This window comes from Athene noctua, chromosome 18 (genome assembly GCF_965140245.1).
Source record: "Athene noctua chromosome 18, bAthNoc1.hap1.1, whole genome shotgun sequence".
Taxonomy (NCBI): Eukaryota; Metazoa; Chordata; class Aves; order Strigiformes; family Strigidae; genus Athene; species Athene noctua.
The window spans coordinates 14,698,800-14,725,358 of NC_134054.1; the positions used below are offsets into that span (position 1 = coordinate 14,698,800).

Genomic DNA, 26,559 nt, shown 5'->3' on the forward strand with positions numbered 1-26,559 from the left:
ATAACACTGAAGTCCCATGCATGCCCAGTTCACATAGCCACTCTGACTTTGCAGCTGTAAGGCACCTCACCCTCACACATTACCCACTCCCCCCCTTCCATCACCACCTAACACCTAGTCATCATGCCTACAACTTAATAGTGTTTTTACCCATTGCCTATCTAACACTCTCAATGACCTTGAGGTAGATGCTATTAGTACCATTTTACAGATGTGGAAACTGAGGCAGTAGCATTAATGGCTTGTCCAAGACCACAACAATGGAGCCAGAATTAGAATTTGAGAGTTTCCACTTCAATCTTGTGGGTGTGTGGTTTGGTTGCATCTAAGGTACCAAAATCATGGCAACAAGAAGCCATGCTCCAGAATAATAATTCTTCTTTATTATTGATATTACTTCTACAGACTCCAAATCAGATATGCCAGCAGCAGTTTTTGCTTTACACCAAGAAATGAGAGATTCCAGATGAAATACAGGATTAAGAAATGGTGGTAGAGAATAAGACAAAAAGCCAACCAGTGATCAATTCTGTTTAATACTAGGAAAACCAAAGAGAAAAAGACACTCTTCAGACCAAAAAGCATTAAAAAAAAAAAAAAAGAAAGAAAAAGAACAAGACTTATTTTGGAAATGCTGTAAGATGACATTATGTTGGTTTTATTTCAGATTTCACAAAAGAAATACTTTATAAAACTAAAACCAGTTAACCCAGCCACTATCAACAGAGGGTGGTATAAGCAAAATACACTAGGTCAGAACCTGCAGTGAAGAGCCACCCATTGCTGTCACTGCAATGCTCCTGTACTGCACCAGGATATGTCATGGGGGATGGAGGTGGAGAGAACTGGGGTTTTACGGCAGTTCTGAGAGGCACAATAGCTCCTCCCTAGTTTGTGTTTTGTTGCTACCGGGGTCTCCTCTGTATCATAAGTGTAGCAAGGATTTACTGATTTCAGAAAGGACAGATCCAGCATAGCAAAGGCAAGAAATTTTTTAATTGAATTTTATGTAAGTTTCCTTTAAAAATGTACTATATCTTAAAATCATACCATCAAACTGATTACTTAGTTAACTTATGTGGGATCTCCAGTCTCATTACTGAGAGGAAAGTTAATATACAAAGCTTAAGCAAGCCCTGCGCTAAGGAAAATATACAGGGGCTTTGGGCAGATGCTTGTATGTTTGCCTGAGCTTTGGTTATGGGAGAGCAGGAGCAGGAGGATTTGTTCAGTTATCACTGAGGAATTCTATTTCCCCGTCCCCTGTTCCAAATGTCTGGTTGGGTGGTGAGACTGGAGGTGGAAGGGAATAAGGTAAACAATAGTCTTAATGCTTTAACCAAGGTTCTGATAGAGCAGAATACAGAACCTTGCACAAACATAAACAAAGTACCTGCCTAGGGACAGCTCTGCCTGTTTTTTAATCACGCCCAAGTTAAGGTTGTTCAGTACAGTGGCATCTGTCAAACCATCCACCCTTCCCACACCCCTCTCTCTCCTCAGAGGAGTGGATGATGGCAAGAACCCTCCCTTCTACCTTTTCCTCTCTGGGCAGGGCAGTGGAACAAAGAGAAGAAGAAAAAAACAAAACAAACAAAACCAGACTGTTACAAAGATACACTTTGGTTTAACAAATGGGCAACTTCCCCCTGTAAAATAAACCTTCCCCTCCAGAAAGGGATGTTTCCTTTCTCCTATAACCCACGATAAATTAAAACCAAGTAAGAAGTTTCTGGTTTGACACAATAAATACTTAGAATATATGAAATTAAAAAAATATAGTTACAAAAGCCTCAATGGAATTCTCTTTCTGACCTAACTACAGACAGATTCTTCACAGACAAAAGCTATCTCCGAAATCAGCTGCAGCTCCTCTCCCTGCTCACTGGGCTTGGTCAACAAGTGCTATCACATACCCTTTGGAATACTGTTAAGACAAAACAACATAGAGCACAAGAAACCTACTCCTAGGTTTGTTTTTCATACTGCCAAGGGTATAGGAAGCAACCATTGGTGGGGTACCCTCATAGCAGTGCACAGTGACAAAGTCACAGCATTAGAGTAACACAGGACAGGGATACTAGGGGAAAACAAAGCATAGGAAGGGAAGGAGGAGAGAGAACCCGTGAAAGCTGGGAAAGGAAAAGATGAGCAAAAGAGAGAGAGAAAAAGACCAATCAAGTTCAGCTGGACTCCCCAGTTCTGGCAGCAGAGCAGATGAGATGTTGAACAACAGGAAGAGTTCCTTGGGGTCTGTCATAACAAGGAATGTTGTTGGCATTTTCTTCACCATTACAGTAAGTAAGCAGAATTTAACCCTCTCTGACACTGACACGTGGCTCTGCCAGTGAGCTGTGGATGATCCCAATAATGGATTCAACACCATCTCCCTCCAATAAGGTGCGGTGATCCCCTTCAATAATATGGACAGATACTTTCCCATCGCATACCTGCATAGATATGAAAAAGAAAAACTTTACATTCAGAATTTACAATCAGCTGGCCATCTAGCTGTTTTGGCTTTGTCAGTCTTCTAAGTTACTCATGGTTTATACACCACTGTCTCTATCAAACTCAGCTGAAAGCAGCACCAGTTTTACTCTGACACATTTTCATACATCAGCTGCAGGGTTTGGAACCAGTGTTTTAAAGCACGATAGTTGGACAGCCTGGCAGGCGATCCACTCAGATATAAGATGGGCAGGAAGCCAACCAACTGATACAGAGTAGTGTACCTACAATATCAAAGAACGAATGACAAAGTAGCTACTTCCAAGCCTTTAAGAAAACCAGATAACACTCCCCTCCACCTAATCCTTCTCCCACCACCATGAATCTTCCTTTAAGATCATTATGCAACTTTAATAACATACAAGTTGGCCTGGACTCAATAATGGATGTAAGTTAGAAGCAGGAAGGTTAATTCTGAAAAATCACTTCCTTTACCCTGGTATCTGTACCACAATGTAAGACACTTAACCCTTTTACATGAACAAGGGCTAAAGAACAGTGGCTTTATCTGGACTGCAGGCCAAAACCCCAAGTTTTTCAGGCCCACAAGAAACCCACATGCTAACTTGTAAGCGATCCACAGAAGCTAACTAAGAAAAAGCTGCCTCTGCTGTCAGAAGGCTGACACGTGGTCTTTAAAAGTCTGCCCTCATGCAATGGACAAACTTTAGGGGTCTACAGTTAAAGGAGGAGACCAAAAATTACTTCTGTGAAGTTACTCTCATTTAACATCTTTATTATCTAAAGAGCTGCAAGAATCAGCTAGAGAAAACAATTATCCAGTATAGATGGCCAGACATTCTGCTGGACCTCACTACCCTGAGAAAACACCGGGAACCAATCAACTCTTTTGCTTTTGGGGACTTTTAATTCTCATTAGAGCACAATAGCTGCAGAATGACAATTTCTTTCATGTTGGTTTTGTCCCTTCTCCCTCAGTAAGGATCATTTTCCATGCTTTTCTTTTGCTGCCCCAAGTATCAGGAGAACCTCAACAGTCACCAGTGGGCCTCAGACTTACCTCTGAGAGTCTGTAGTCTCCACCCAGACCTTCTTCATATTCATTGTGAGACTTTGCCCGCATCAGTGTCACATTCCCATGATACTTGGACTCTGGTATATACTTGTCAGCAGCCTTCAGTTTATGGTAAAAGGAAGCAGCAGCAAAGTTGAGTGCTTCACGATTGATATTTGTATGAATCTGAGTTATCAGGTCTGCAGCAGCATTCACACGAGCCTCCAGATCTTTCAGGGGCAGAAGAACCTCCAGCAGCTGGAAATATTAACATTTTTTTTTTCTATTAGTCTCAATATCTGAGAATCCATCTCCATTAAATAAAAAAAACACATCCCTCTTGGGCAACATAAAGAGGTATTAAAAAAAAAAAGAAAGAGAAACATTACCTTATTGTATTCAATGCCTGTAAACTGCTGAACAAAGGCACACAGTGCTTCAGTCTCCAATGCAGCCTCATTTCCTTGGGTGAGTTTGGCTCTGTAGCTCTGGAAGAGAGAGAAGAATAAAATGCAAACATGAGAGGGATATGCTGAATGCTAGATAAAAACAGTTACAGAACAAAGGGCTTCAAACTGGGAAAAATGGAGGGAGGGGAAAAAAGAAAAAAAAAGGATGCGCTGAAGCTTGCAGTGGGGGACGACAATCTCTTGAGGTCAGATTAGAAAGCAAATCCACAGGTGGCAATTGCTAAGTGCCTAGTATCCTCTAGAAAGTACAACGAAAATGGAAAGGAAAGCTTAAGCGAGGTTTCCTTGTGTTCCCACATGAAGATCTTGTCTTGCAGGCTCCATGATCTTCCAGGAGATGTACAATTATTATGATTTATCATAGCAAGAGCAACATTGGTATCCTAGCCCTTGCCAGTTAATGGAGACCACCCCCCATATGCTTCCATCCTTCAGACATCCCTAAGGATCCACTGTCTACAGCTGTCTCCCAACTCCCCTGTCAGCTTTTCACATGGCTCACACCTAGAATAGTAAGCTCCCAGAACATGAGCCTGATAACACAGGATGGTTCCCAGACAAAAGATTTTCTTCGTGTCTCTTACCTGAGTGTATGCTGCCACAAAGGAATGAGACCCATCAAAGAGGAATAAACTGTTGAGAGCGTGGGAAGCAATTTGTTGTGCTTGCAGCTGGGAGCACATTTCAAAGGCTACACAGGCACCGAAGGAATATCCAGCAATGCAGTAAGGTCCTTCAGGTTGTATCTGCTTCATACAGTCAATGTAATAGGCTGCCAGGCTCTGTATGCTGTCCAAGGGAGCAGCTAGAACATGGGAGTGAGTTAGAAACACGACAACTCGGTGAAGAGACGCTGGCAGAGACAATTACATTTTCATGAGCTGAGACCCAACCCTACTGGAAACATCCAGGTATTTTGAAAACAAGTTTCCAAATTAGGGTTAGAAACTTAATTTTGGACAAGGAACAGTAATGTTTCTGGCTTTCCAAAGACAAACAGAACAGCATGCCTTGTTTTTCTCCTGCACACTTATCTGCTGGCAGGGACTCCAGCAACATCCAATCGTCCCATTTCCCCATACATAAACTCTTCAATCTAACTTAGTACTTCTCTTATTACCCGATGCAGACTACAGGGGTACTGAAGCTTGATCCTCCAAGTTTAAGAGTCTAGAAACAAAGCTCTCTCTAAGGCAACTAAAATTCAGAAAATTACAAAATCAAGATGCTGAAGAACTGAAATACCTTTTGTGCACTGGAGCCCATAGCAGGGCATATGGAGCCTGGAGGCAAGAGTGTAGAAAACTGCAATGGACCCTTCAATGGGGTGAACAAGGAAAAGAGGCCGCTCTGTGCTCTGAACATCATTGAGACGGGTGACCGTTGGCCCTTCTGGATTCACCAACAAGTTGTTCAAATCCAGTTTTGGAGGTTCACCTGGGCCTGTCTTCATGGGTTGGGATGGCTTCAGCTCTTTGAAGGGAAGCACACCAAACACAGTTAGATTCAGGATCAGTCTTGGTCACGTAGCCATAGTCCTAAAGGAGAATTTCAGGGCTGCTCCAGATTAGCTCTTGGCTCACTAACTCATCAGGGCACAGACACAGGGATCTTCCCATTGTCAGCTGCTCTGCAGCAACTGCATGTGCTTGTAGCTTACAGTAAGCATGACACTACACTGCATGTTCCTCAGACAGGTAAAAGGCCTCAAATTACATCCCGCATACAGCTGCATAAGAGCACTCATGCAGGCAGATACTAGCCAAGCACGAAAGCAGCTTTCATGCTCTTTCTTACACCCTGGCCCCCAGAAATGATGGGCCTGACCCAGTGGTCAATGCACTTCAGTAATATGTCTGTCACTTAAAAGCTCTTCAGCTATAACCTTATTTCATGATCTTATTTCACGATTTTATAGAGGCTCATGTCACTAGAGATGAAAGCAACAGATTGGGAACTGAATTGTGTGGGCTGAGGTGACTGGTGGCAACCCTAATCCAGACACTATGCACACTGTATGTACCCTCTGCTGTCCCGGACTTGGAGGAAAGTTCACGCAGTTTGTTGATTGTAAGGAGTCGAATTTCTCTCATGGTCATAATGATGTCATAGTCTCTCTCCAGTGTCTGGCGCACTTCCACACCCATCAAGGAATCCAAGCCCAAGTCTGCCAACGAACTCTCAGCATTCAGACTGCTCACGTCACGGACACCTGAGAAAGAACAAGGCCAATTTCTCTTCAGCTTTAGGCCTCTCTAACAGTCTTCTCAGCTTCCTTCTTTCTCCTAAAACCTGAAAAAACTGCAGCTACAGAGAACCTTTCAGGATCAGCTAATGCTTTCACAAGTCACCTCTTCTACAACCCACATCTGGTCATGTAGGACCTAGTCTTTAGAGTATGTGTTAAATGGGCACAGCTTTGTGACAGGGGATACGTTAGTCCCAGCTAAATAGCTGTGAACATTGTCACTTCAGCTCTAGGCCAAGTTCAGAGCAGTCAACCAGAAGAATTTCACATACTGGAGGCTCTAACTGAAACTGCAGTCCTAGACCTCAACTAATCCTCAGCTACAACATAAAATGAAACAGTTATCAGTGTTGATGATGGTTGACTGCAACACTTGACCTCTATCACATTGGAGGAGGCAGTGATTCCTCTAGTCTTTATCATCTCTTCCCCTTCAGTTTTCACACTGTTCAAGTCCCTCACCCTCTCCTTACCTGTAAAAGACTTCTCATAATTACACTTGAATCTACAGCTCTTCCTCCTCTCCTTCACCTGGTGCTTCCCCATGTTGTCACCCTTCCCACCATCAGGCTTCTTACTAGCTTCTCCCTTTCTTGTCCTCACACACTCTCTCCTTCCAAACTAACCGTACAGCTGGTACAATTTCCCAGACACTTTCCTATGACTTCTAAAAGACATGACTGTTCTGAGGTCAGATCTGCTGTCAGTTACTGCATGCAATTCCTTAAATAATACTCACTAAACTGTCAGTACCTCTTCTGGTAGAAAACAAGAATCAGTACACTCTTCTGTTTGCAGAAGAGACAACTGAAGTGGGACATAGCAGGAGTTGACAGAGATTCACTTTCAACACAAGACCAGCGGACCCAATGGTAAAAGGAAGCAGGTTCAGAACAGACAGCAGGTCATCGTTAAGCTGTGGTTAATAGATGTTCACATGGGATGATGGACAAAGCTAGTAAGAGAATACTCTATTGATTAGTCCCTAAGTACACAAAAGCTACTTTCTGCAGCATGGGGACATCCCAAGGTGAACATTTGAAAGCTGGAATAGTACTCAGGGTTAGTCATGTATTTGCCTTATTATGTGTTGTCACAGAATTTTGCTGCTGGGGGCTCTTCCTGTTGATTCCCCATTTGGAGAAAGGCACCAGTCCACGCTAAACAAAACCCAAGACACAAGTATGTGTGCATGTGCATGTAAACACACCAAGGGAGAAAAGCCCACACTGAAGAAAAACTGATTATTGGAGAGGAGGAGCGTTGTAAAGAAAAAAAACCAACCCAAACAGTCCCAACACCACCACCACACCCACACCACAGGGTATCAGGAGACACTGAACGGAAGGAACACCTACAGCAGCACCACTGGTTCCCAAAAGCACTGAGATGACAGACACTGCCCAGCAGGGCTTGTCTGAGGGCACTTACCCAGGATGTGAGCGACAGCTTCTACAAGATCCCGCTGGCTGCCTCCTTCAGTTTTCACAGAGACTTTCTCTGCTAGGACAAAACTGGACATGACAGGATGAGGTTGATTCAGGAAGGTATCGAGCACCTCCAGGCATGAGCTGATTTGCTGGGGAATGGTTCCCCCAACCACAATCTCTCTGTTTCCCATTGTCTTCAGAAGGATACCCACATCACCAATGGCTCCCCACTGGATTGCCAGGCCTGGAGGAGAAGTCAGAAGAAAGAACACACTAGGCAACTAACCAATGCACATGGCAGCAACAAAAGAGAGTTAAAAACCAGCTAAGCAAAGGCCTGCATTTCCTTTGTACTGTTAAATGGTCACTGTTCACTCACACATGAACGACTCAGGTTAACAGCTGAGAGGAAACAGCATTCAACATTCATTATCACTCCAGACAAGTGCACAAGTTTCTGGCGAGCTGTTTTTGCTCTGATATTTGGTGAGATAGGTTATTCTGCATGAGTAAAGTCACCTTACCTGGGAGTCCATCATGATGTCGTTGCTCACAGATACGCTCCATGGTAGAATTGGCAAAGCCGTAATTACTTTGCCCAGCATTTCCTCTTCCACAGCTTACAGAGGAGAACACAACAAAATAGTCCAGGTCTGGACATTTCTTACGAGTCACCCTTGGAACACAGAAGAGAGAAACGCCATCAGGAAAACCTGCTATGTGTTACCATAGAACACTAGCACGAGTTTGGTCAGCTCTGTGACCATAAAAGCAGTTTGTCTTTGACCCTGCTACAGACACTTACCAATCCAAATGAAGGGTTCCTGAATACTTGGGCTTGTTGACCTCCCAGAATAATTCTGGGGTCTGATTTTCAATCATGCCATCTCTAAGGACCTATCGGGAGAGGGGGAGAGAGAAGGAAAATTAAAAAAAGGGGCAGTTTCAGTGTTTCCCGTTTCTAAGTTTAAATTTGCCATGTGGTTTGAGATATAAGAGAATATCACTACACAATGCATTTTTGTAACTTTACAGTACAGACATATTCTGAATGTGCTGAAATACGACAAGGACGACATGGCTTTCAGTAAGTGCTTTTTTCAGTACTGCCACTGCAGCCTTCAGCTAGGAAGTTCTGTATGGGATTTTTCTTGTCCTCAGGGTTCTTGGGCAAGATTCGTCTTATCCCAGAACTGAGCTCACTGGCCACATACTGTTGCTTCCCAAGTCAAGGGGCCAGACCCATAAGCCTTTAGCCCCCAGGTAAGGCCAAAGCAAAGTGTCCTTTGAAACACAGAGAAGCAATCAAAAACTGTTATGAAGCCTGACTGCCCTCAATAAAAAAAAAAGTCACTTGAATGGCTGCTGTCTCTTACAGGTCCTGAGCATTTCTGTCACTTACCACAGCCAAATTAAAGATGCCTCCAACTGGGCCAAGCTGCAAAGCTTCTTCTATCAATAGCTGTGTTCCTTCTAGTGTTCCGATATCACTGGTAGATACCAACACTTGGATCCCCAGTGCCTTCCACTCTCTAACACGTTTAGCCTGGTAACCTACAAAAAATGAAGGCTTTAGTTAACCTGCTCCTTACAGTTTTCTGACTAGATAGGGACTGAACAGCTAAATAATTCCTGATTCAACTACAAGAAGAAAATTGGATAAAACTTGAATAGTAGATAGAAATCACTTGTTTCAGAAATATTCTAAATAGTTCAAAGTTGAGAACAGTCAGGAGAAGGTAAGGCAGTGGCAGGAAGAAAAAGTGTAACAGTGAAGGGAAATTAACAGGAATTTGGGTACTGGGACAGGAAAGAACGGCCACATTAGTGCAAGACAACAGATTATAGTAGCACAGCTAGATCTTCAGAAGTATTTGATCTCCGTGTTTGCACAAGTGGTGCAATTTTGAACTTGCCAATAGAAAGGAGAAATCTGTAGAGACAGAAAGAAGTTTGGTTATGACAAACTACCACTGATAAGAAATCTCAATGCTGCCATTGTAATCTACCAGCTTAAACGGAGTAAAAATGCTTACTGATGTTATCAGTTAGTAGGGTACATCTTTACAGATGAGCTATCTGAAGGACCAAGAGCAAATATCCACACACACAACTTGAGGGACAGAGTATCAAGGAGTTTTTAGGCCTTTCCTTGAGGCATGTGATCCACCAGCCGCTGGACAAGTCAGGGAGGTAGCCAGATACAGGCTTTGTGGAGGGGTAAAAGTAAAGCTGCACAAAAAATCCTGGGTAAGGGAGAAAATGGGTTGATAGAAATAGGAAGCATAAAAAAAAAGAGGAAGTAGTTGGAGAAGAGTCAAGTTAAAAGATACTTCCTATTTTAGAATAAAGGGGACAATAGCTTGTTTGAAGTGAGAAAATACATACTTGAGAGAAAAGAAATCAAGACATTACGACACAAAAACAGAGAGAAACTACAAATCGAGGTTTGTTGAAAGGCAGTCGCATTCACCTTTCCTTTACAATTTTTGCTTACCAGTTCGTATGCCAGAACGAGATGTCAGTATAAGCTTCTGTGCTCCTCTCTCAACCAGCCACTGTGCCAACTCAAGCCCAAATCCTCCTAGGCCCCCTGTGATGATGTAAGACTTGGTAGATGGGCAGGAGGTTCGGGAGATGGCAGAGATTTTAACTGGTTCAGACTTTCCTAAAGGATGTTCCTTTTCCTCTTCTTGGACCTTTGCCCCACAAGTGAAAAAAAATAAAAAAGTAGTTAAGATTGGCTACACAATGCATTTCTTATCGTTCCATGCTATGCTCCTCCAGTCAATGGGAATGAATCTCTTGGAATCAGAGTGACAGACCTGACAGTTAAATTTGTTACAGTGTCAGCAGTAAAAACACTAACCCTGGGCTGTCCTAGCTATACAGCTTCGACCTGGACTGGACCAAATTATCCAATATAGCCACCTACAGAGGATGACAGATGCATCAGAGAATCAAAGTTGTTATCTCATTACCTTGATCATGACTTTGCCAATATGTTTTCCTTGTGCCATGAACCTGAAGGCAGCTTCTACCTCTTCTTTGTTGAAGACTGTGCTCCTCAGGGGCTTTACTACACCATCTTTTATGCCTGTCTTCAACAACTCTGATACTAGTTCCCACTCCTGGTTTCCCGCATCAAAGATTGCATCTAGTAGTATCCCATGAAATGCCACGTTCTTGAGGAAGACAGCCATTCCTAGAAAAAGCAACTGGGTTATGACCTGATACTGCTGACATTTCAGAACAGTCTATCTTCTGCTTCAGAAACATTTTTGCAGAGGTCAGCAGTGCAAGACTGAGGAGTAAAGCAGTCATTAGCTGCTAGAATTATACATTTTCCAAACTCCTCCCTGCATATACTCTCTAAATGCTATATTAGTTAGGTTGTTCTCAGACCAGTTTAACAGAAACTCCTCTCTCAAAAATAGTGAATCAAGAGGGCAAGTTATAATATGGTCAGTCTGATAAGCTTGCTATATGCAGTCATTCTACAACAGGAGAACATTCTTGTCATTTTTCACCAACACATCACATTACAACATTCCAATCTGTTTTCCAGTCCAAAGGAAATCAGATTAATCTTGCCTAAGTGCCATCAAAAACTGGGAGGTGCTGCTGACTCTCTCAAGGGACTTTCAAGGCCTTGCAGAGAGGTGTGGATAGACTGGATCATTGGGCAGTCAGTGACATGAAATTTAGCAAGAACCAATATTGAATTATGTACCTGAGAGCGAGTAATGCCAGATACAAGCATAAACTGGGAGGAGTGGCTGGAGAGCAGCCCTGCGAGGAGGGCAACCGGCATCCTGGGGCATCAAACCCAGCACGGCCAGGCAGGAGAGAGGGCAGCGTCCTCACCTGGGGCACCGCGCAGGTCGGGGCCCTCAATTTAAAAGGGATGTGAAGGTACTTGAGTGCATCCAGAGGAGGGGGCAGAGCAGCTGGTGAAGGGCTGGAAGGCACAGCTAAGGACTTCAGGTTTGTCTAGTCTGGAGAGAAGGGGGCTGAGGGGCAACCTCATTGCTCCCTGCAGCTTCCTGAGGAGGGGACATGGAAAGGGAGGTGCTGAGCTCTGCTCCCTGGAATCCAGGGGTAGGACATGTGGAAATGGCTCAAAGCTGCATCAGGGAGGTTCAGACTAGATATTAGGAAACATTTCTTTACCTAAAGGGCGGTCAAACACTGGAACAGACCTCCTAGAGAGGTGGCTGATGCACCATTGCCCGTTGGTGTTTAAGAGGCATTTGGAAAATGCCCTTAAATAATACACTTTAATTTTTGGTCAGCCCTGAAGAAGTCAGGCAATTCGACTAGATGATGGTTGCAGATCCCTTCTAACTGGAACTATCATATTCTGTTAAAAATGGCACAGATACTTAGTGAAACAACAAGTTAAGGTTCTTGCAGGATCAGATTCTCTGTAGGTATCTGAGCAATTCCAATTACTTTCACTCTGCAAATGATCAAGTTTACCCAGAACAGAGAGCAAACCTGCAGCTTGTACAGCTACAAACTTCATTTGCTAAGTTTACAGTGCACTCAGACATTACAAATGGATATGTTACATCCCAAAAAGTTTAGAAGTCCACCAGATCTATGAAACCTGCAAGCTAACAGACACAGTGGTAAAGAATGCCATAGTGAAGTGAATGCTGCTTCTTACTGTCTTCCTGCCCAAACACTTTGTAGGCAACTTGTCATATACTGGTTTTAAAGACTCTGAGGAACAGTTATTAAAAACTTATTTTGCAAGTTTTATGCAGGCTTCCAGAAAAATACGGAGTGCCCTGCTTCTCCAAGAAGCCATTTGTTGAAAAGACCACATAAATTGTTAGTGATAAAAGGGAAACAAGTATTCCAGCTAAAAGCTTTTCTAAATTTGAAGATTAGTCTGTGTTAAGATAGTATATATGTTGTACTGTCATGCTTGCTTAAACCTAATGAGATATATTGCCTGATGCCCCATCTTACCAAGCTGACTGTTGTTAGACAGATCAAATTTGCCTATTTCCAAAAAGCGCCCATGTCGTGCAAGACAACGCAGACTGGCTTGGAGCTTCTCTTCTGCCAAGGAATTTAACACGAGGTTGACACCTGCAATGAAAGGAGAAGCAACTATTTAATAAACTCAACTCTCTTAAGAGTCTTATCCTGTTATTCTAGTGACTCTTTTTGTCTTTAGAAAGTGGAACTGCAGAGTGTGGCATAGCTGACAAAAGAAGGAAAAATATTGCTTGAACTAACCTTTTCCATTGGTAACTCGCAGTATATGTTGCTCAAAGGTAGTATTTCGGGAGCTAGCAAAGCTGTTAGCATCCAGCTGTGGGAATCTTGCTTGGAGATACTCGCGTTTCTCAGCGGAGCCTGAAGTAGAGGACAGGTTGAATGATGCCAGTGCTCTTACTTTTTTTTTTTTTTTAATGTTGAAACAGCTCACTTTCATCTGCACATCTTTTTCCAAGGACTTTAAGTCTGAGCAGCCATCAAGCACTTGCTTCAAAGCTCGCAGGCTCTCAAGGTATCAAACCTTAGGACAAAGGCTGCCTAGTTGTTACTGCTCATTTATGAGCTAGTGCAAGAACAGAAACAGACCAAGCCTTACAATGCATAGACATTATTTGATCACATTACTGAATTTAAAATGAAGAAGCCTTGATCTTCTTTTGTACTTTTGATTATATAGTGTACAGAGGTAGACAAATTTGTCTGTGCTGTGGAATTTTCAAGCACACAGTCAGTGGCTGTATTTATCATGTGTCATATTCTCAGTCTAGGAACTAGATCAAAATTACAGGAGATCATATTGGGGGACAAAAGTATATACATAAATATGTATTTTTATAAATAAACACATGTGTGTGCACACACACTTCCTCTCTCTATGATATATATGTAATTATTTTCCCCCCCCATAACACTGGGCCCTCAGTACTCACCTACAGTAGCAAAGACACGGCAGCCCATGCTCAGGGCAATGGCAATGGCTGCTTGGCCTACACCTCCTGAGCCAGAGTGAATAAGGACACTCTCACCCTTCTTCATACCACCTCGAACCACCAAAGCATAATAAGCAGTGGCATAAACCACGGGCACTGAAGCTGCTTCTTCCAGAGTCCTAAGAAACAAAATGGAAGAGAGAAGGTATCTTTAGCCTTGGAAAAGACTACTAGATTCTCCCAGTGAAATTTGCTTTTCTCCAGTGGAAAGGTTAAACTGCTGAGATAGACCAGAAAGTATAAAGAGTTCTCAAGCGTACAGCAGACTGCCACAGCTGCCAAGCACCGACAAGAGTCTCATCCTTCTGCAAAAGTATTTCAGTAACTAACCAGTAACATAACTAACACCAAAATCCCAGTGTATGCTGAAACACGTGGAGCTAAGAGCCCAAGAGATGAGAACCTTGTGCAAGACACTGTACAAAAACTAGTGCAACTCCTGCAGGGAATCTAAGCCAGATCCTACAGCTGCTCAGGATACTATAGCTCTGATGTTATTTCCCAGAGGGAATCTACCCACTGTGCAGTAGTCTGGGCTGATCAGGGTTGTCATCAGCCTCAGGCAGGAAGACAAATCTTAACCACATACACAAACCAGAAAACAGAAGTTGACCTACCAGTTCTTAGGCACCTCCCACAGAAACCTCTTGTCACAGTCTACCACTGTAGCCAGCCCCTTTGCCGGCAGCAATCCCATCACCCTTCTTCCAGCCAGGTCCCGTCCGGAGAACTCCATGCCCAACATGCACTGCTGCAAAGCCCAGTTACCTGGAAGAACGTTACAATCTTTTACAAAGGAAATTTCTCTTCTAAAATCCTTTAGTCAAGAATTTACTACAACAGTAGTCCCTAAAAGTTAGAACCTCAGAGACGGAAAGAGCCTGGGATTTAACTACTACGTGCAAAGTTCATAAGCCACCACAGTTAATTTCTTGCTACAAGAGTAGCAGAAAAGGACTTGGTCTCATCAAATCTTACTCTTTATCCTTGATATTGCTTTAGTTTTCGATTTTAATCTGAAATTTTATGGAAACATCTTGTTTCACAGGCAATTGTGTCTCTCTGAAAAGGAATGATACATAAGCTAGAAAAAAAATGTGCTGTGAAACCTTGATTTTTGCAAACACCCATTTAGGCATCTCAGTCATGAAGGGCAACCCAACTCTAGTCAAGTTGCCCATAAGAATCTCCAAACACACTTTTTACATCTTCTGCCCCCTCTCCTTTAAATACAGCTTTAAAACAATTTAATAGATGTTACATTAATTCTTAACTCACTATGAGCAAGATATTACCATCTCTGTTCTGTAGACAGGAGATTATTTCACCTGGCATTTTTCTCCCCTAAAAGCAAAGCAGGTCCAGTAGCATAGCAGCATGAAACTTCAACATTCTCATCGTGGTATATACCTTACCCATCTCACCTCACACTTGATATCTAGGCAATGGGACTAGCAATGTTTCCTTACATCAAGGTTTATTAATTTTGCCATATGAAAAATGGGACTGCAGTGGAAAGTAGAACTTACAAGTTTTTGGTGCACAGTCCTGCAGCAGGACTATACTTCCTTTTCAAAAGTATACTTTTTTGCTAAACAAAACCTGATATGCACTTTAGCCAGTACATAACTAACATTCAGGAGATTATGTGAATAAGTTCTAGAACAATAACACATAAATACATTTTCTTCTTGCGCAATTTTAACTCACCAGGGATAGCGTCTGGAGAAAGCTTCCCTGTGGCCAGCATAATGTCCCGGAAGTTGAGAGATGCATAATAGACTTTGCAGAGTTGAACATTGGGGTTAGTTGTGTGGAAGTGTCGAAGTGGGGAGACAATCCAGTGAAGAGATGAGAGGTCTCCACGAGTCAACACGTTTACGTAGGCATATTCTGTCAACTCCTGAGGTTGTGCTGCAGAAGAGGGAACAATAAGAACTTTATACACATTAACACAGGCACACACTTTCCAGAATGAGTAAACTCCTTGTGTATCCTCCATTTGCTCTCTAGAAAGCCCTTTCTTACCCTACAATACTACCCAGACCCTAAACAGCTCATCCCTCCTCCTGGCTCCAGCTCAGAGTGAACAGAAAAATTCCAAATTATCCATTAAAAAAATAATTGTAGGAACAACAGCTACTCATTTTCTATTCCAAGTCCATTCAGACTCAAGGCCCTGCAAGTGATCCTCAGATGAGTTACCTTGCTGCAACGGGAGATGCCTGAAGGAGCCCCACTTCCCATCACGGTACACATTCATCACCAGGTCTCTCTGAACAATCTCCTGCATCTCCAGGGAAGACAGACTTGTGGGTGGGACAGCTGATGAAGGGTTCAAGTTGGAAATGAACACACACCTAGAAGCCAAGAGTTGTCATTTTTACTACAGGCCTGAAAAGAAGCTAACACAAAAACATCTCATCTCTGACTCAAGGGCATGCTTACATACCTGATTCTGTGGCCTTCTGCTTCGAGGCGGAGGCAGTTCACCATTCCCAGAATTCCCGAGTTCCCACAACTGGTGGCAGTCAACCACACAGGCTGCTCCGATCGGTCAGCCAAGACCTCCTGCAGGACAAACACCAAACTGTGTTACTAGGAACCACGGAAAGGAAATAGCCGTTGTATCCTTAAGGCAGGGATGAACAACTTCTATTTTAAGAAAAGGAACTCACGTACACACACACACACTTCTTTTAACACTGCTAAATATTTCATTTAGAAAGTGTAATGATTTGTAAATTCAGATATCCAGGACAAAGAAATTCTCACCTTTAAAGATTCAACCCACTTATAATGGGTCTCATCTACTGGCAGAAAAACAGGTGTTTTGGCAGGGGCTTGCCGGCGACACAGGAAAATAACTGAGCCAAAGAATGATTTCTTCATGGCAACCAGATTCAGTGAGGCTTTGCTGAATACGCCTTCCCACTGTGCCTGTCAAACCAGGTAGAACAGCAATTAACAGGAAAGTCAAAAGTCAATTAAAAATACAATGCTTCATGTCGAATCTCCTCAAAGACAGCTTCACCAGGAACAACAGGCACCGTCCACCTCTTTCTCACTTTAGCTTGAAATCTTGGCATCTGTTCTGTATTGTCTCAGTACAAACAAATATTTGAATCACATAACAGTATTTTATCCATGTCTAGACAGTTCCTTCTTCTCTAAAAGATTCTCAGAAAGCAGAAGTACAGCCATCTCAAAGCCCTGGTTAGGGAACTAGTCTTATCACACTACCAGGGCCGCAAAAGAAAAAACCCAAACAAAAAAAAACCCAGATAAAAACCAGTGACCATGCTGTCAAATCCCATAGGGTATTTGAACTGCAGTAAGGCACACCTCCACAGAAAAACAGAGATTGCAACACAGAAAAATAACAGAGGTGGAGAATTGGAAAGACTGAGTTTAGATGTTACCAGTCTGTGTCACGTAAGCCCTGTCTGCAACAGAAAAACTAAAGCAGGACAGAGGAAACATGAAAAACCAACTCATCCAAATCTTTCAGCTGCAGGGGGGTGGGGAGAAGCAACCAACCACTAGCAAGGAAAAGGCACCTATACACTTAAGTTACATTGAAATATCATTTCAGAAAAACAAAAGAATGAAAATGCATGTGTGGCATATCCAGAAACATCAAGGATATACTACCTGAACAAAATAAAGGTGATTGCAGGCTCTTAGAAAAACATCCATTTGCTTTTCATATGCCAGGCACAAAACAGCGGAAGGTTTTTACAGTATGACCCCTTATATCGAGGACAGTGTCCCTATCTAGAAAACTTTAAAAACTATATCAAGTCCTACCCAGTCTTGCTTGCACCACATCATCTTCTTTAGAGAAAGTGCATTCACCTTGCATGTATCTTATCCAAGGCTACCGACATTATGACAAATCTAGGTTTTAAGTCATCAGCTTCAGTAGCATCTCAGAGTCTTCTTTTTATCCCCCTCTTTGCTGGGCAAGATGCAAAGCTGAAGAACTCACCCTTTCTTCTCAGATCTCCTTGAAAAATCTTTGCAGACAGCGAAGGGCTAGAATCCATGTCATTGCAAAATTCAAAATCCAGCTACCTCACTCTTCTTATTGTAAAACAAGAGCTATGAGGCTACAGCCCCTCAAACCAGGAATAACACCTGCGTTCTGTAGAGGGGCAGTTTCCCGTTACTGCTTGGTCTAACAGCTGCCAAGAGGAGGCCACGTCCCGGCGCCTGCCCGTACCCTGCTGCTCTCCTCCTCCTGCGCCAGCACTGGCATTAGTTCTGACACACTGGTTTGCAGAAATAAAGCAGACACCCTCCCCTCTGCCTATGCTTCTGAGGACTTATTTTGCTATATCTCATTACGGGATCGGATAAAGTGGGGAGGAAGGAAAAGAGGAAGGAAGGAGGAAAAACAAAATAAAAGTACAAAAATTTTCCTTTCTGGGAGCACTTCAGTGTTAGAAGAACATTAGCAGTTTGTAAAGTCTCACTCCCAGCAGTGATAGCAGAAGGAAAAGAGATATTCTGATAGTGAAGCATTTTAGGATCCTATTGTGATAGAGCTGTACCCCACCCAACAATGCAGCACATTATTTTAGCTATAAAAGAATTATCTTAGCTAGTGTTTTCACACAGATTATACAGATATACAAGTGACAATGAATAATTTTCCAAGGCTTTCCTGATTGAACTTGGAGTTTACTCTCCCCACCTATTGAGTGGCAATTCACTACTCTTCTAAAGAAATGTTTATGACAGTCCTGCAGAGGGCCTCAATGGAAAGTAATGTAAGTGATGCCTACTCAACATTCATCACAAGAGCATCTGCAAGCAGCAGACTCCAGACTATCCACTGAGAAAGTATTTGTCCTTCCATGAGGCTTACCTCACTCAGGAAGCTGTGTTTCTGCTGTAGATCTGGACTTGTAAGGAAACCGACAATTTCTCCAAGAGTCTCTCCTTTAAGAAGGGTGTGCAGCAAAACAAACCCCCCTTCTTTTACTGCAGCTGCCAGATTAGAGAGAATTTCGGTGGTGTTCTCTAGAACACTTGTTGAACAGTTGTATACCACCAAGTCAGCACTGGTCACATTTCCAGAGGGAAGGCTAGATGGATCCCACTGGCTGAAGGAAATTCCATCATCTTGTAGCTCTGTTTCATGAGGTGAAAGAGTTTCCAGGACACAGTCAGTGGCAATGTAGTCCACCTGCAACAGGGGCTGAGTATTCAGAATACTTTTGACACGAGAGAAAAGATGTCCACTTCCTGCAAGAGCCTGTGAGAAAAGAATGGAAAGGAAAAAGGGAAACCAAGTTGAAACATGAAGGATATCCAGAATTCTAACAACAGAAGTGTGCAATCAGGTTACTGGAAGGCCTACAAACACTAGCTATGGTGCCATCCCGGGCTTCCAACTAACCTCTACTATCTTCATCCTGTGACTGGTCATGTTTTCCAACACCACATCCAGGCAAGTCTTCAACTCTGAAGAATCTAGCAATCCATTGAGAAGAGGGTCATGCTGGAAGTGCCTTTTCTCTTGAGTCACGATCTGTTGCAGCTCAGAATGGAGGTTTCCGTTCAGTTCCAGATTGCAGATTTCAGCAAGGATATGCTGAAGGCCCTTCTGTATAGGTGAGGACTCTCTGGCAGCCACTACAGCTTCTAGTCCAGGGATGACTAATTTGACCCCATGCACTGCCACCTTCGCCTTCAAGTTCTGGATCAGACCTATGGAATAGAAGGGGAAATGAAGAGTCAGATTTTCCAGAGATTTTTCTTTTCCTCTTTGTCTTTATTTGCTATACTAGCTGATCAGGATCACAAATTATAGCATCTTGTATCATCAGACTAGACACAAAGATATAGCGTATGCTCCTGCACATTCACGGTTATGTGTTGTGCAGTAGTTGCAGCCCCCAAACAAGTAGGCTTTGTGGCAAGACAGTCTAAGCCGCCAGAATTACCTATGGCAAGACTCTGACTGAAAGACAGCAACTAACAGAAAACTTCTGACTGATTTAGGGAGTTGTGGGGCGAAATTGTAAATTTCTGCATATACAAAAATACGAAAATGCTTTTCTGCTTTATAGCCTGATGGAAAATAGTTCATCCTGATCGAGATCAAAAACAGTATTACAAAATTAAAATAAAATAAAAATCCCACTACAGCATATGTAAAAAACTTTGGACACTGCAGGAAACAAAAAAAAAAAAAAAAAAAAAAAGGAGAAATCTTTAAAACCTATTGCAAAATCAAAGGATAAGCATGAAGACACTTTACCAATACAGAATGACAAAACTGCTGTCTCAAGATATACCAAAATTCACTACTAGAGTAAAAACTTAAAAATAGTAATTTTTTTCCCTTTGATGAAAAGGCACTTAAAGTGATGAGCTGAGTGGATGTCTCCCCATCCAAAGAGCACTGTACTAGGCTACCAGTTTCACAACAGACTAACCTGCTCTTATTCTATTCTTGCAGCAAACGCAAACTTTGTTTTGGCGTGCCTCACTAAACCTCCCTCCCTCCTCAGATATGCTCTTGTGCCCACAACCAAATGGGAACAGACATGTCAACTTACCCATCTTGGCAGATCACAGGGAAAACCAAAACAATTAAAGACTTAAGGAATTAGGCTCTCATATCAGTGTTTGAAGAAACTAGGCTGGATTTCTCCTCAAAGATAATGATTAGTGCCTCTCTGCTTGCAGAAGGGGTTGTGCCATCTGACAGAGCACCGGCTGCTATAGAAGGGTAGATGCCCCTCTCCACAGCTTTACTCCTACCTACATTCTAGAGATACCTCAGGCAGAAGCAGCTTTTAGCTTCTAGCAAGCACACAGACAGGACTCCTGCTGAAGCCTTCTACAGAGACCAACACTTTATTTCTCGGATGTTCTGAAGCAGTATGAACAGCTGCTCTCAGACATTTCTGTCAGGCTGGAGATTCCCCTAGTGTAACAAGAAACCAATCCCACCTTTGCAGTGCTCCAGATAGGAATGAAGATGGACACTGGAAGACAAACAGTCAGTCTCAGTGTAGGGCACAAAGCAGAATTTTTCCAGGGTGGGAGGGACCCGTTCTTGTTGTCGTCGTGGTGCCACAGAAGCATGAAGACCACTGATCTGAACACCTCCTGCTTTAAGGCTATTAAGACAGTGGTCCACAACAACATCAAAAGCTGAAAGACAGGAAAGAAACATAAATTTGCATCAAACACTACAAGTATCTTATTCAAGGGGCTCAGAGGAATGGTACTACGTCAGACTGTTACAGAGCTGCAGAACAGTTTGGGGACTAAGAGGGGCCCCTCAAAGTCCACCCTATGTCTTAGGAATTCATACATTCATCCACACAAGAAGTCAAAGCAACCAGCAAAAGCCCAAACACAGAAGACGATACCTTCTACATTGTCCTGGTATTGGCACACCTGCTCTTGATGCAGCACTGGGTCAATACGCACTGAGCGAATCCTGGTGGGTAAGCGCAGACTGCGCCCAGTCTCACCTAAGATTATCACGTGTAGCAGGGTGTCAAGGAAGGTCACCCAGTTCCCATTCCACAGAACTTTTCCTGTGGTTGCTGCAGAAGAGGAAGGAGAAGCCTCACTGTGATTTTGCCATTCAGCAGATGCCAGAAGTCACTGATTATCAAATGCAAAGTCTGTTGTATGTACCCAGCTTCCTCTGTAAGCTTCAATAGCCAGTACTACATTGGAGATAAAAGCTTTCCCAATGCTCTGTCAGAACTCTCTAGTATCACACCGTTTTTTTGTATTTAAATTTAATTTATTTTTTTAAATTACGACACAAAAGAGAGTCAGGTGGACTGTTAATACAAATGGATTTAAAAGATCAAATATTCATCGTTACAGCAACCATGCCCATCATTCTTCTACAGAAACTAAATTCACCTTCACTGTTACATTCCAGAACGCCCTGGAAAGTTGGTCCATAATTATATCCACGCAGATGCAGCTCTTGGTAAACATCTTCTTTCAAGAGGCCAGACTTTGAGCTCCTGTCTACTTGAGTCTGAAAGTCAATTTGCTGGTTATGGAAGTTCTTCAGAGCAGTGTTTTCTAGGAGTGAAATCTTCCCTGATGGGCACAGTAACAGGAATAAGAATCATCAGTGTCCATAAATAATGGATTTTAGTAGGACTGTGCATACACATAGACTTCCTTCACTTACCGCTCACAGACAGATTGCCATTCCCTGACACCTCAAAGCAGTGGGAAGCAGGCATGAGTCTTACTTCCAGCTGTACTGATCCTGAAAGAAACATTGAGGAAGTCAGGACTGTGAGGTCATTCATGACTACCATCCTCAAACAGAACTTTCTCCTTCACCACCTCCAGGCTCACCGCACACAACATGTAATAAAGATGACCATGATGTGCTACTTGACTGCATGAATTCACTTTGTTCAGTCATGCTGCACTCTTCTTTATATCCTTTCTCCCGTGTTCCTCCTCACTTGCCCCTTGCATTTTTTTCCTCCCACTCCCTTCATCTTCATCACACAGTTTTGCAGTTGTACCAGCACTCCTCACTCACCCTTTTTGGGAAGGATAGTTGCCTGATGAATTGTGACTTCTTCAAAGATAACAGCTGCTTGCTCCATAGCCATGCCAAGAGACCGTGCCAGGGTTCGCCAGGCTAGCACTAGGTACCCTGTTGCTGGGAACAGGACTCTGCCATCAATGCAGTGACCAACCAAGTAGTGGTCAGGAGAGTCAGGACCCACATCTGCCAAAGAATTAAGAGCAGATTTTTAAAAAAATAAAATTAAAACACCCTATTGAAGAGGTCTTTTCCCCTCAACAGCTGTAAGCGGTTCTAGTGGTTTCCCCAACTATCCTGTCTGACAATAGGCAGCTCTTAGAACTACATGAATCAAGACAGTTTCCTGCTCTGTTCATATACTTTCATCCCATTTCAGAAGCAAAACCAGTCTTTTTCAATCCAAAACAAACATTAAGCTTCAGAAAATGGCTTCAAGGATGCTGCTTTAAGTATATTTTTCCTAGTTTTACAAAAGAAATGCAGAGGTAAAGCAGGAAAGAGACAAACAAAAAACCCCAAACACACCAATATTGTAGACTGAAGCAGACGAAGAGCCTTTGGAACCTGCTGGGAAGTCTTCAGCTTTTGGAACGTCCCAGTCCTGGCTGTGGTCCCATTTGATGTATGGAGAAATAAGGGGTGTTCCCACTGGGACAGGGTATTTCACAAGTGGGAACAAGTTATTTCCAAGCACATTTATCCTAGGAAGACAGAAAGGATCAAGACAATGGGGGAGGATGGCAGGGGAGAAAAAAGAGGGTAAAAAAATTTACCATAATACTTTGAGTTCAGACAGCAATCGATCTTGGGCGCCATGTCTGAGATTTCTCCAGGAGTACCATGAACACTTACTGCAGCCAAATTTGTAATCCTAACAGTCTACAAGATGCAAAATTCACTTCCAAGAGCTGGTTCCAGGTTCCTAGGTTTCTAAAACGGGACTCCTCTTTAAAAGGCACCTTCCCAGCCCAAGCAGTCCCTAACCCAAGGCAACACTCTGTAAGGGAGCATGTTAAACATGAAAAGTACCGATGTAAACCCCATTTTTTTCCAGGTCTGTTGAAGGAGTATTTCAATCCTTGCAAAGTCGTGCACGCTAGAGAAGAGACTTGAATTCTCTCCTAACAGACACCCCTCTCACCCTCCTCCCTTAGTCTCCTTACCCGGTTAAATGAATCTTTCCAGTCTGTGTTAGGAAGAACTCCAAATTATTTTTATGGTCTTTCTTCATCAAAGGTAGAATGGTGCAAGTTGGTTTCAAAGTTCTCCTCAAGATAGCCTGGTCAAGTAGAGTCCATAAATCACTGGTGGAAGTCATTACTTATTACTTTGTCTCTGAATTATTCTCTATAGATCTCAAACTACTTCCGTTTCTGTGCCAAGAGTTCCATGCTAGGTCCTAGAACACACACCACTTCAACAGGGAAGAGGAAGAGCAGCACAATACCCTTCCAGCAACCCACGAAGTCACACATCTGGTAAAGCAGCACCTACGTAATATTAATGAAATTCTGCCAAAACACAGATGTCCCTTTCCTGAGAAGACTGTCAAGTGGTATCGAAAGCTGTGCTTCAAGAACTGCAAGATCACCCCCTCAAGCCTCCTGCTCATGCCCCCCACACCCCCAGCTTAGGCCCTTACTCCCAGGAGCAGCCCTTTTTAGTCTGAAGCATCCTAGAGCATTTTTCAAGCAACAGCTATTAAAACCAAAATATGCAGCCTTGAACATCTGGCACAACTTGGGTCTTCTCTTCAATTTGATCCCACAGTCTTTAAATGGGGTAAGGAAGGGAGGAAAGAAAACCAGAACATTCTTAAACCCAGAAGTCTTCTGATGAAGTCTTTAGTCACTTGCACTGGAGTACAGAATTGTACAATGATTTTAACATGAAGCATATAATCTTTTTATAGAGAAAAATATCCACCTAATTTAAAAGCTCTGCTCTGATTCTCCCCTCCAGTCACTTTCAAAGCATAAAGAAGACTAACACAACATAATAAATATGCTGGGCTGGAACTCAGAAACACTGTATCTCGATTCACAAGTAACTGATTCTTCTTAAGACTTTCCTTCTCTTGCACACCACAGACCACATAGAAAAGACCAGTCCTTGAGACTCAAGGGACAGGCAGATGACCAGAGCACTGACCTTGTGGAGCGAGTGCATCCTAATGTACTTCATGTTTTGCATCCTCTACTATGGAGCTAATCCCACAAAGATCAATTTTTACAGGGTGGGGAGAAAGCAATAATCATCTGATCATTAGGGAAAAGTTTACAAAGAAAGCAAGCTCCTGGGGCCTCAGACTACTTGGTCTAGGAGAAGAGGGGAAAACACCACTACCAGCCACCCCCTTCTAAGGCAAGAACCTCAAACCAAATTCAGTGTACAGATGGTGATAACAGATTTTTCACAGAGAAGGCATTAGTCTTGCATTTCTCCCCCACCCCAATTTGACACATACTCTCCATTATATCCAAACAATGAAATCAGTTATCTGAAATGCATGGCGATGAGTAAAGGCAACAGTGTGAATGTCTGGATGGGGAAGTGGTAGTGTGTTGGGAATTTAATTTAAAAAAAAATATTAACATATATCACCCCCCCAAAAAGCCAAACCAATAATAAAAAAAAAAGGCCCCAAAATCTCCACAAAAAAATCCATTAAGAAGATGTTAAAACTGGGAGAGACTAAAAGTACTGGAGGGAGAAATAGTTCTTGGAATTAATGGGTGGGGAAGCTAGTCCTCAGAGCCTCAACTTCCTGCAGCAGCGTATCATACCAACAAAGTCAAACACAATACCTGTAAAAGAGCATGTGGAGCAATCTCGACCACAACAGCATTCTCTGGAACATGCTTCAGGCCTTCATGGAACAGCACTGGGCTCACCAGGTTGTTCACATGATACTCTGCAGAGGAATTCCTAGCCAGATCACTCTGCCACTGGGATTCAGGGATAGATGTACTGATCCATCGTGCTGAACGAGGTTTAGGGTGTGGAATGACCTACGGACAGACAAGGAAGAGGGACGGGAGGAAGAGTTACATATAACAACAAGACAGGCAAAAGCAAGCAGCCCCTCCTTTTCGCAGGCCACTTTCCTCAGCTTGATTGCACAGGGCATCCTTATGCTTGAGGCCATGAGACTTCACATCTTAGGTCTCAGAGAGGTCTACATGCTCTTCATGAGATTTCCTTCTCCTCCTAAAGAAAGGAACCCCCCAAACTCAACACCACCTGTACTCAAACCCAGGGGCCTGAGCATAAGCCAGGCGAGCCATAGTTTGGCAATGTTACCTTTCTCAGGGCACTGAGCAGCACTGGAGCGATAGATGCCATGTAATGAGAGTGAAAGGCAACTCCGGCACTGCGCACCTCCTTTGCGAACACACCGTCCTTTTTCAGTTTGGCTACAAACTCATTCACAGAGTCCTAAGAAGAGGAATATAAGTGAACCAAAAATAAAAGCTCACAACATATTTGGAATCTGTCCGAGTCACTGTACTCGCCCCACCATGCCCTTCACCACTTGCCACTTGATGGGAGACGTATCTGGGGAGAGGTTATTGCCCTTCTCAGTCTTACATTTATCACTCATAATGTCCGTGGCTGTAAGAATATTCAGCACAAGAGATCTTTTATTACCAGCTTACTGAGGCACTAACATCGCTTCCTCTCACAGAACATTTGAGTGTTTAAGTTTATACACAGCACCATGTCCCCTCCTACCACTTTAACCAAGCTCCCCTTTGCAAGCAGCTGAGCTTTAACGCAGCTTCACACTTTCTTCAAACCAGAACTTCATAGGTCCCACTCACAACTCTAGTAAGCACCGTATCGGTTCCTTGCTCACCAGAGGCCCTGAAATAGTGACAGTATCTTCGGAGTTGTGACAGGCCGGTACCACATTCGGGGGACAGTGTTGCTTACATTCCTCCCATGTCAGACCTGCAGAAGGAAGACGACCTCAGGACAACACAAGTGTTTCCAGCAGTAAGCCTCCTAAGGGGAGAAAACCTCAACTGCACAATCACTGTGCTTAATTCAGTATTTCGTAAAACTGGGAAGGATTCTGAAGAGAAAGATGGACATCCCCCCCCTTTCCCCAAAAGTGATTATGCAAAAGTTAAGATATTTATTTCAGGGCTTTAATATAACATTTATCACTGTGATATTGAGCACAAGAACAAAGGACTGATAATCTTTGCACCATCTCATTAAGGGATGGAGTCAAAGAAGCTACAGAATTGGTTGTTTTGTCTCACCTTGACCTTAGCAATCCAAACTAGAACAGGAGAGAACATGTGAGCTTGA

The 26,559-nt window shown here is 43.0% G+C and overlaps 1 protein-coding gene across 1 annotated transcript in view; it reads right to left on the bottom strand.

Moving 5' to 3' along the window:
• Nucleotides 1–515: 515 nt before the first annotated feature.
• The window catches only part of FASN (fatty acid synthase), a 43,191-nt gene continuing 17,147 nt past the window's right edge, over nucleotides 516–26,559 (bottom strand). Inside the window, exons 12-43 of the mRNA XM_074922457.1 lie at nucleotides 26,099–26,193; nucleotides 25,543–25,677; nucleotides 25,047–25,250; nucleotides 23,403–23,518; nucleotides 22,765–22,940; nucleotides 22,231–22,422; nucleotides 21,865–21,945; nucleotides 21,585–21,770; nucleotides 21,074–21,253; nucleotides 20,649–20,852; nucleotides 19,087–19,397; nucleotides 18,553–18,942; nucleotides 16,455–16,619; nucleotides 16,132–16,250; nucleotides 15,885–16,039; nucleotides 15,390–15,593; nucleotides 14,297–14,447; nucleotides 13,620–13,798; nucleotides 12,928–13,047; nucleotides 12,655–12,777; nucleotides 10,656–10,879; nucleotides 10,172–10,373; nucleotides 9,077–9,228; nucleotides 8,480–8,571; nucleotides 8,199–8,350; nucleotides 7,676–7,918; nucleotides 6,020–6,208; nucleotides 5,242–5,469; nucleotides 4,581–4,801; nucleotides 3,916–4,014; nucleotides 3,533–3,784; nucleotides 516–2,450 (exon numbers count right to left, since the gene is read on the bottom strand). Of these exons, the coding sequence (XP_074778558.1) occupies nucleotides 2,313–2,450; nucleotides 3,533–3,784; nucleotides 3,916–4,014; nucleotides 4,581–4,801; nucleotides 5,242–5,469; nucleotides 6,020–6,208; nucleotides 7,676–7,918; nucleotides 8,199–8,350; nucleotides 8,480–8,571; nucleotides 9,077–9,228; nucleotides 10,172–10,373; nucleotides 10,656–10,879; nucleotides 12,655–12,777; nucleotides 12,928–13,047; nucleotides 13,620–13,798; nucleotides 14,297–14,447; nucleotides 15,390–15,593; nucleotides 15,885–16,039; nucleotides 16,132–16,250; nucleotides 16,455–16,619; nucleotides 18,553–18,942; nucleotides 19,087–19,397; nucleotides 20,649–20,852; nucleotides 21,074–21,253; nucleotides 21,585–21,770; nucleotides 21,865–21,945; nucleotides 22,231–22,422; nucleotides 22,765–22,940; nucleotides 23,403–23,518; nucleotides 25,047–25,250; nucleotides 25,543–25,677; nucleotides 26,099–26,193 (5,678 nt within the window). The 3' untranslated portion in view covers nucleotides 516–2,312. The remainder of the gene's footprint in view (nucleotides 2,451–3,532; nucleotides 3,785–3,915; nucleotides 4,015–4,580; nucleotides 4,802–5,241; nucleotides 5,470–6,019; nucleotides 6,209–7,675; nucleotides 7,919–8,198; nucleotides 8,351–8,479; nucleotides 8,572–9,076; nucleotides 9,229–10,171; nucleotides 10,374–10,655; nucleotides 10,880–12,654; nucleotides 12,778–12,927; nucleotides 13,048–13,619; nucleotides 13,799–14,296; nucleotides 14,448–15,389; nucleotides 15,594–15,884; nucleotides 16,040–16,131; nucleotides 16,251–16,454; nucleotides 16,620–18,552; nucleotides 18,943–19,086; nucleotides 19,398–20,648; nucleotides 20,853–21,073; nucleotides 21,254–21,584; nucleotides 21,771–21,864; nucleotides 21,946–22,230; nucleotides 22,423–22,764; nucleotides 22,941–23,402; nucleotides 23,519–25,046; nucleotides 25,251–25,542; nucleotides 25,678–26,098; nucleotides 26,194–26,559) is intronic.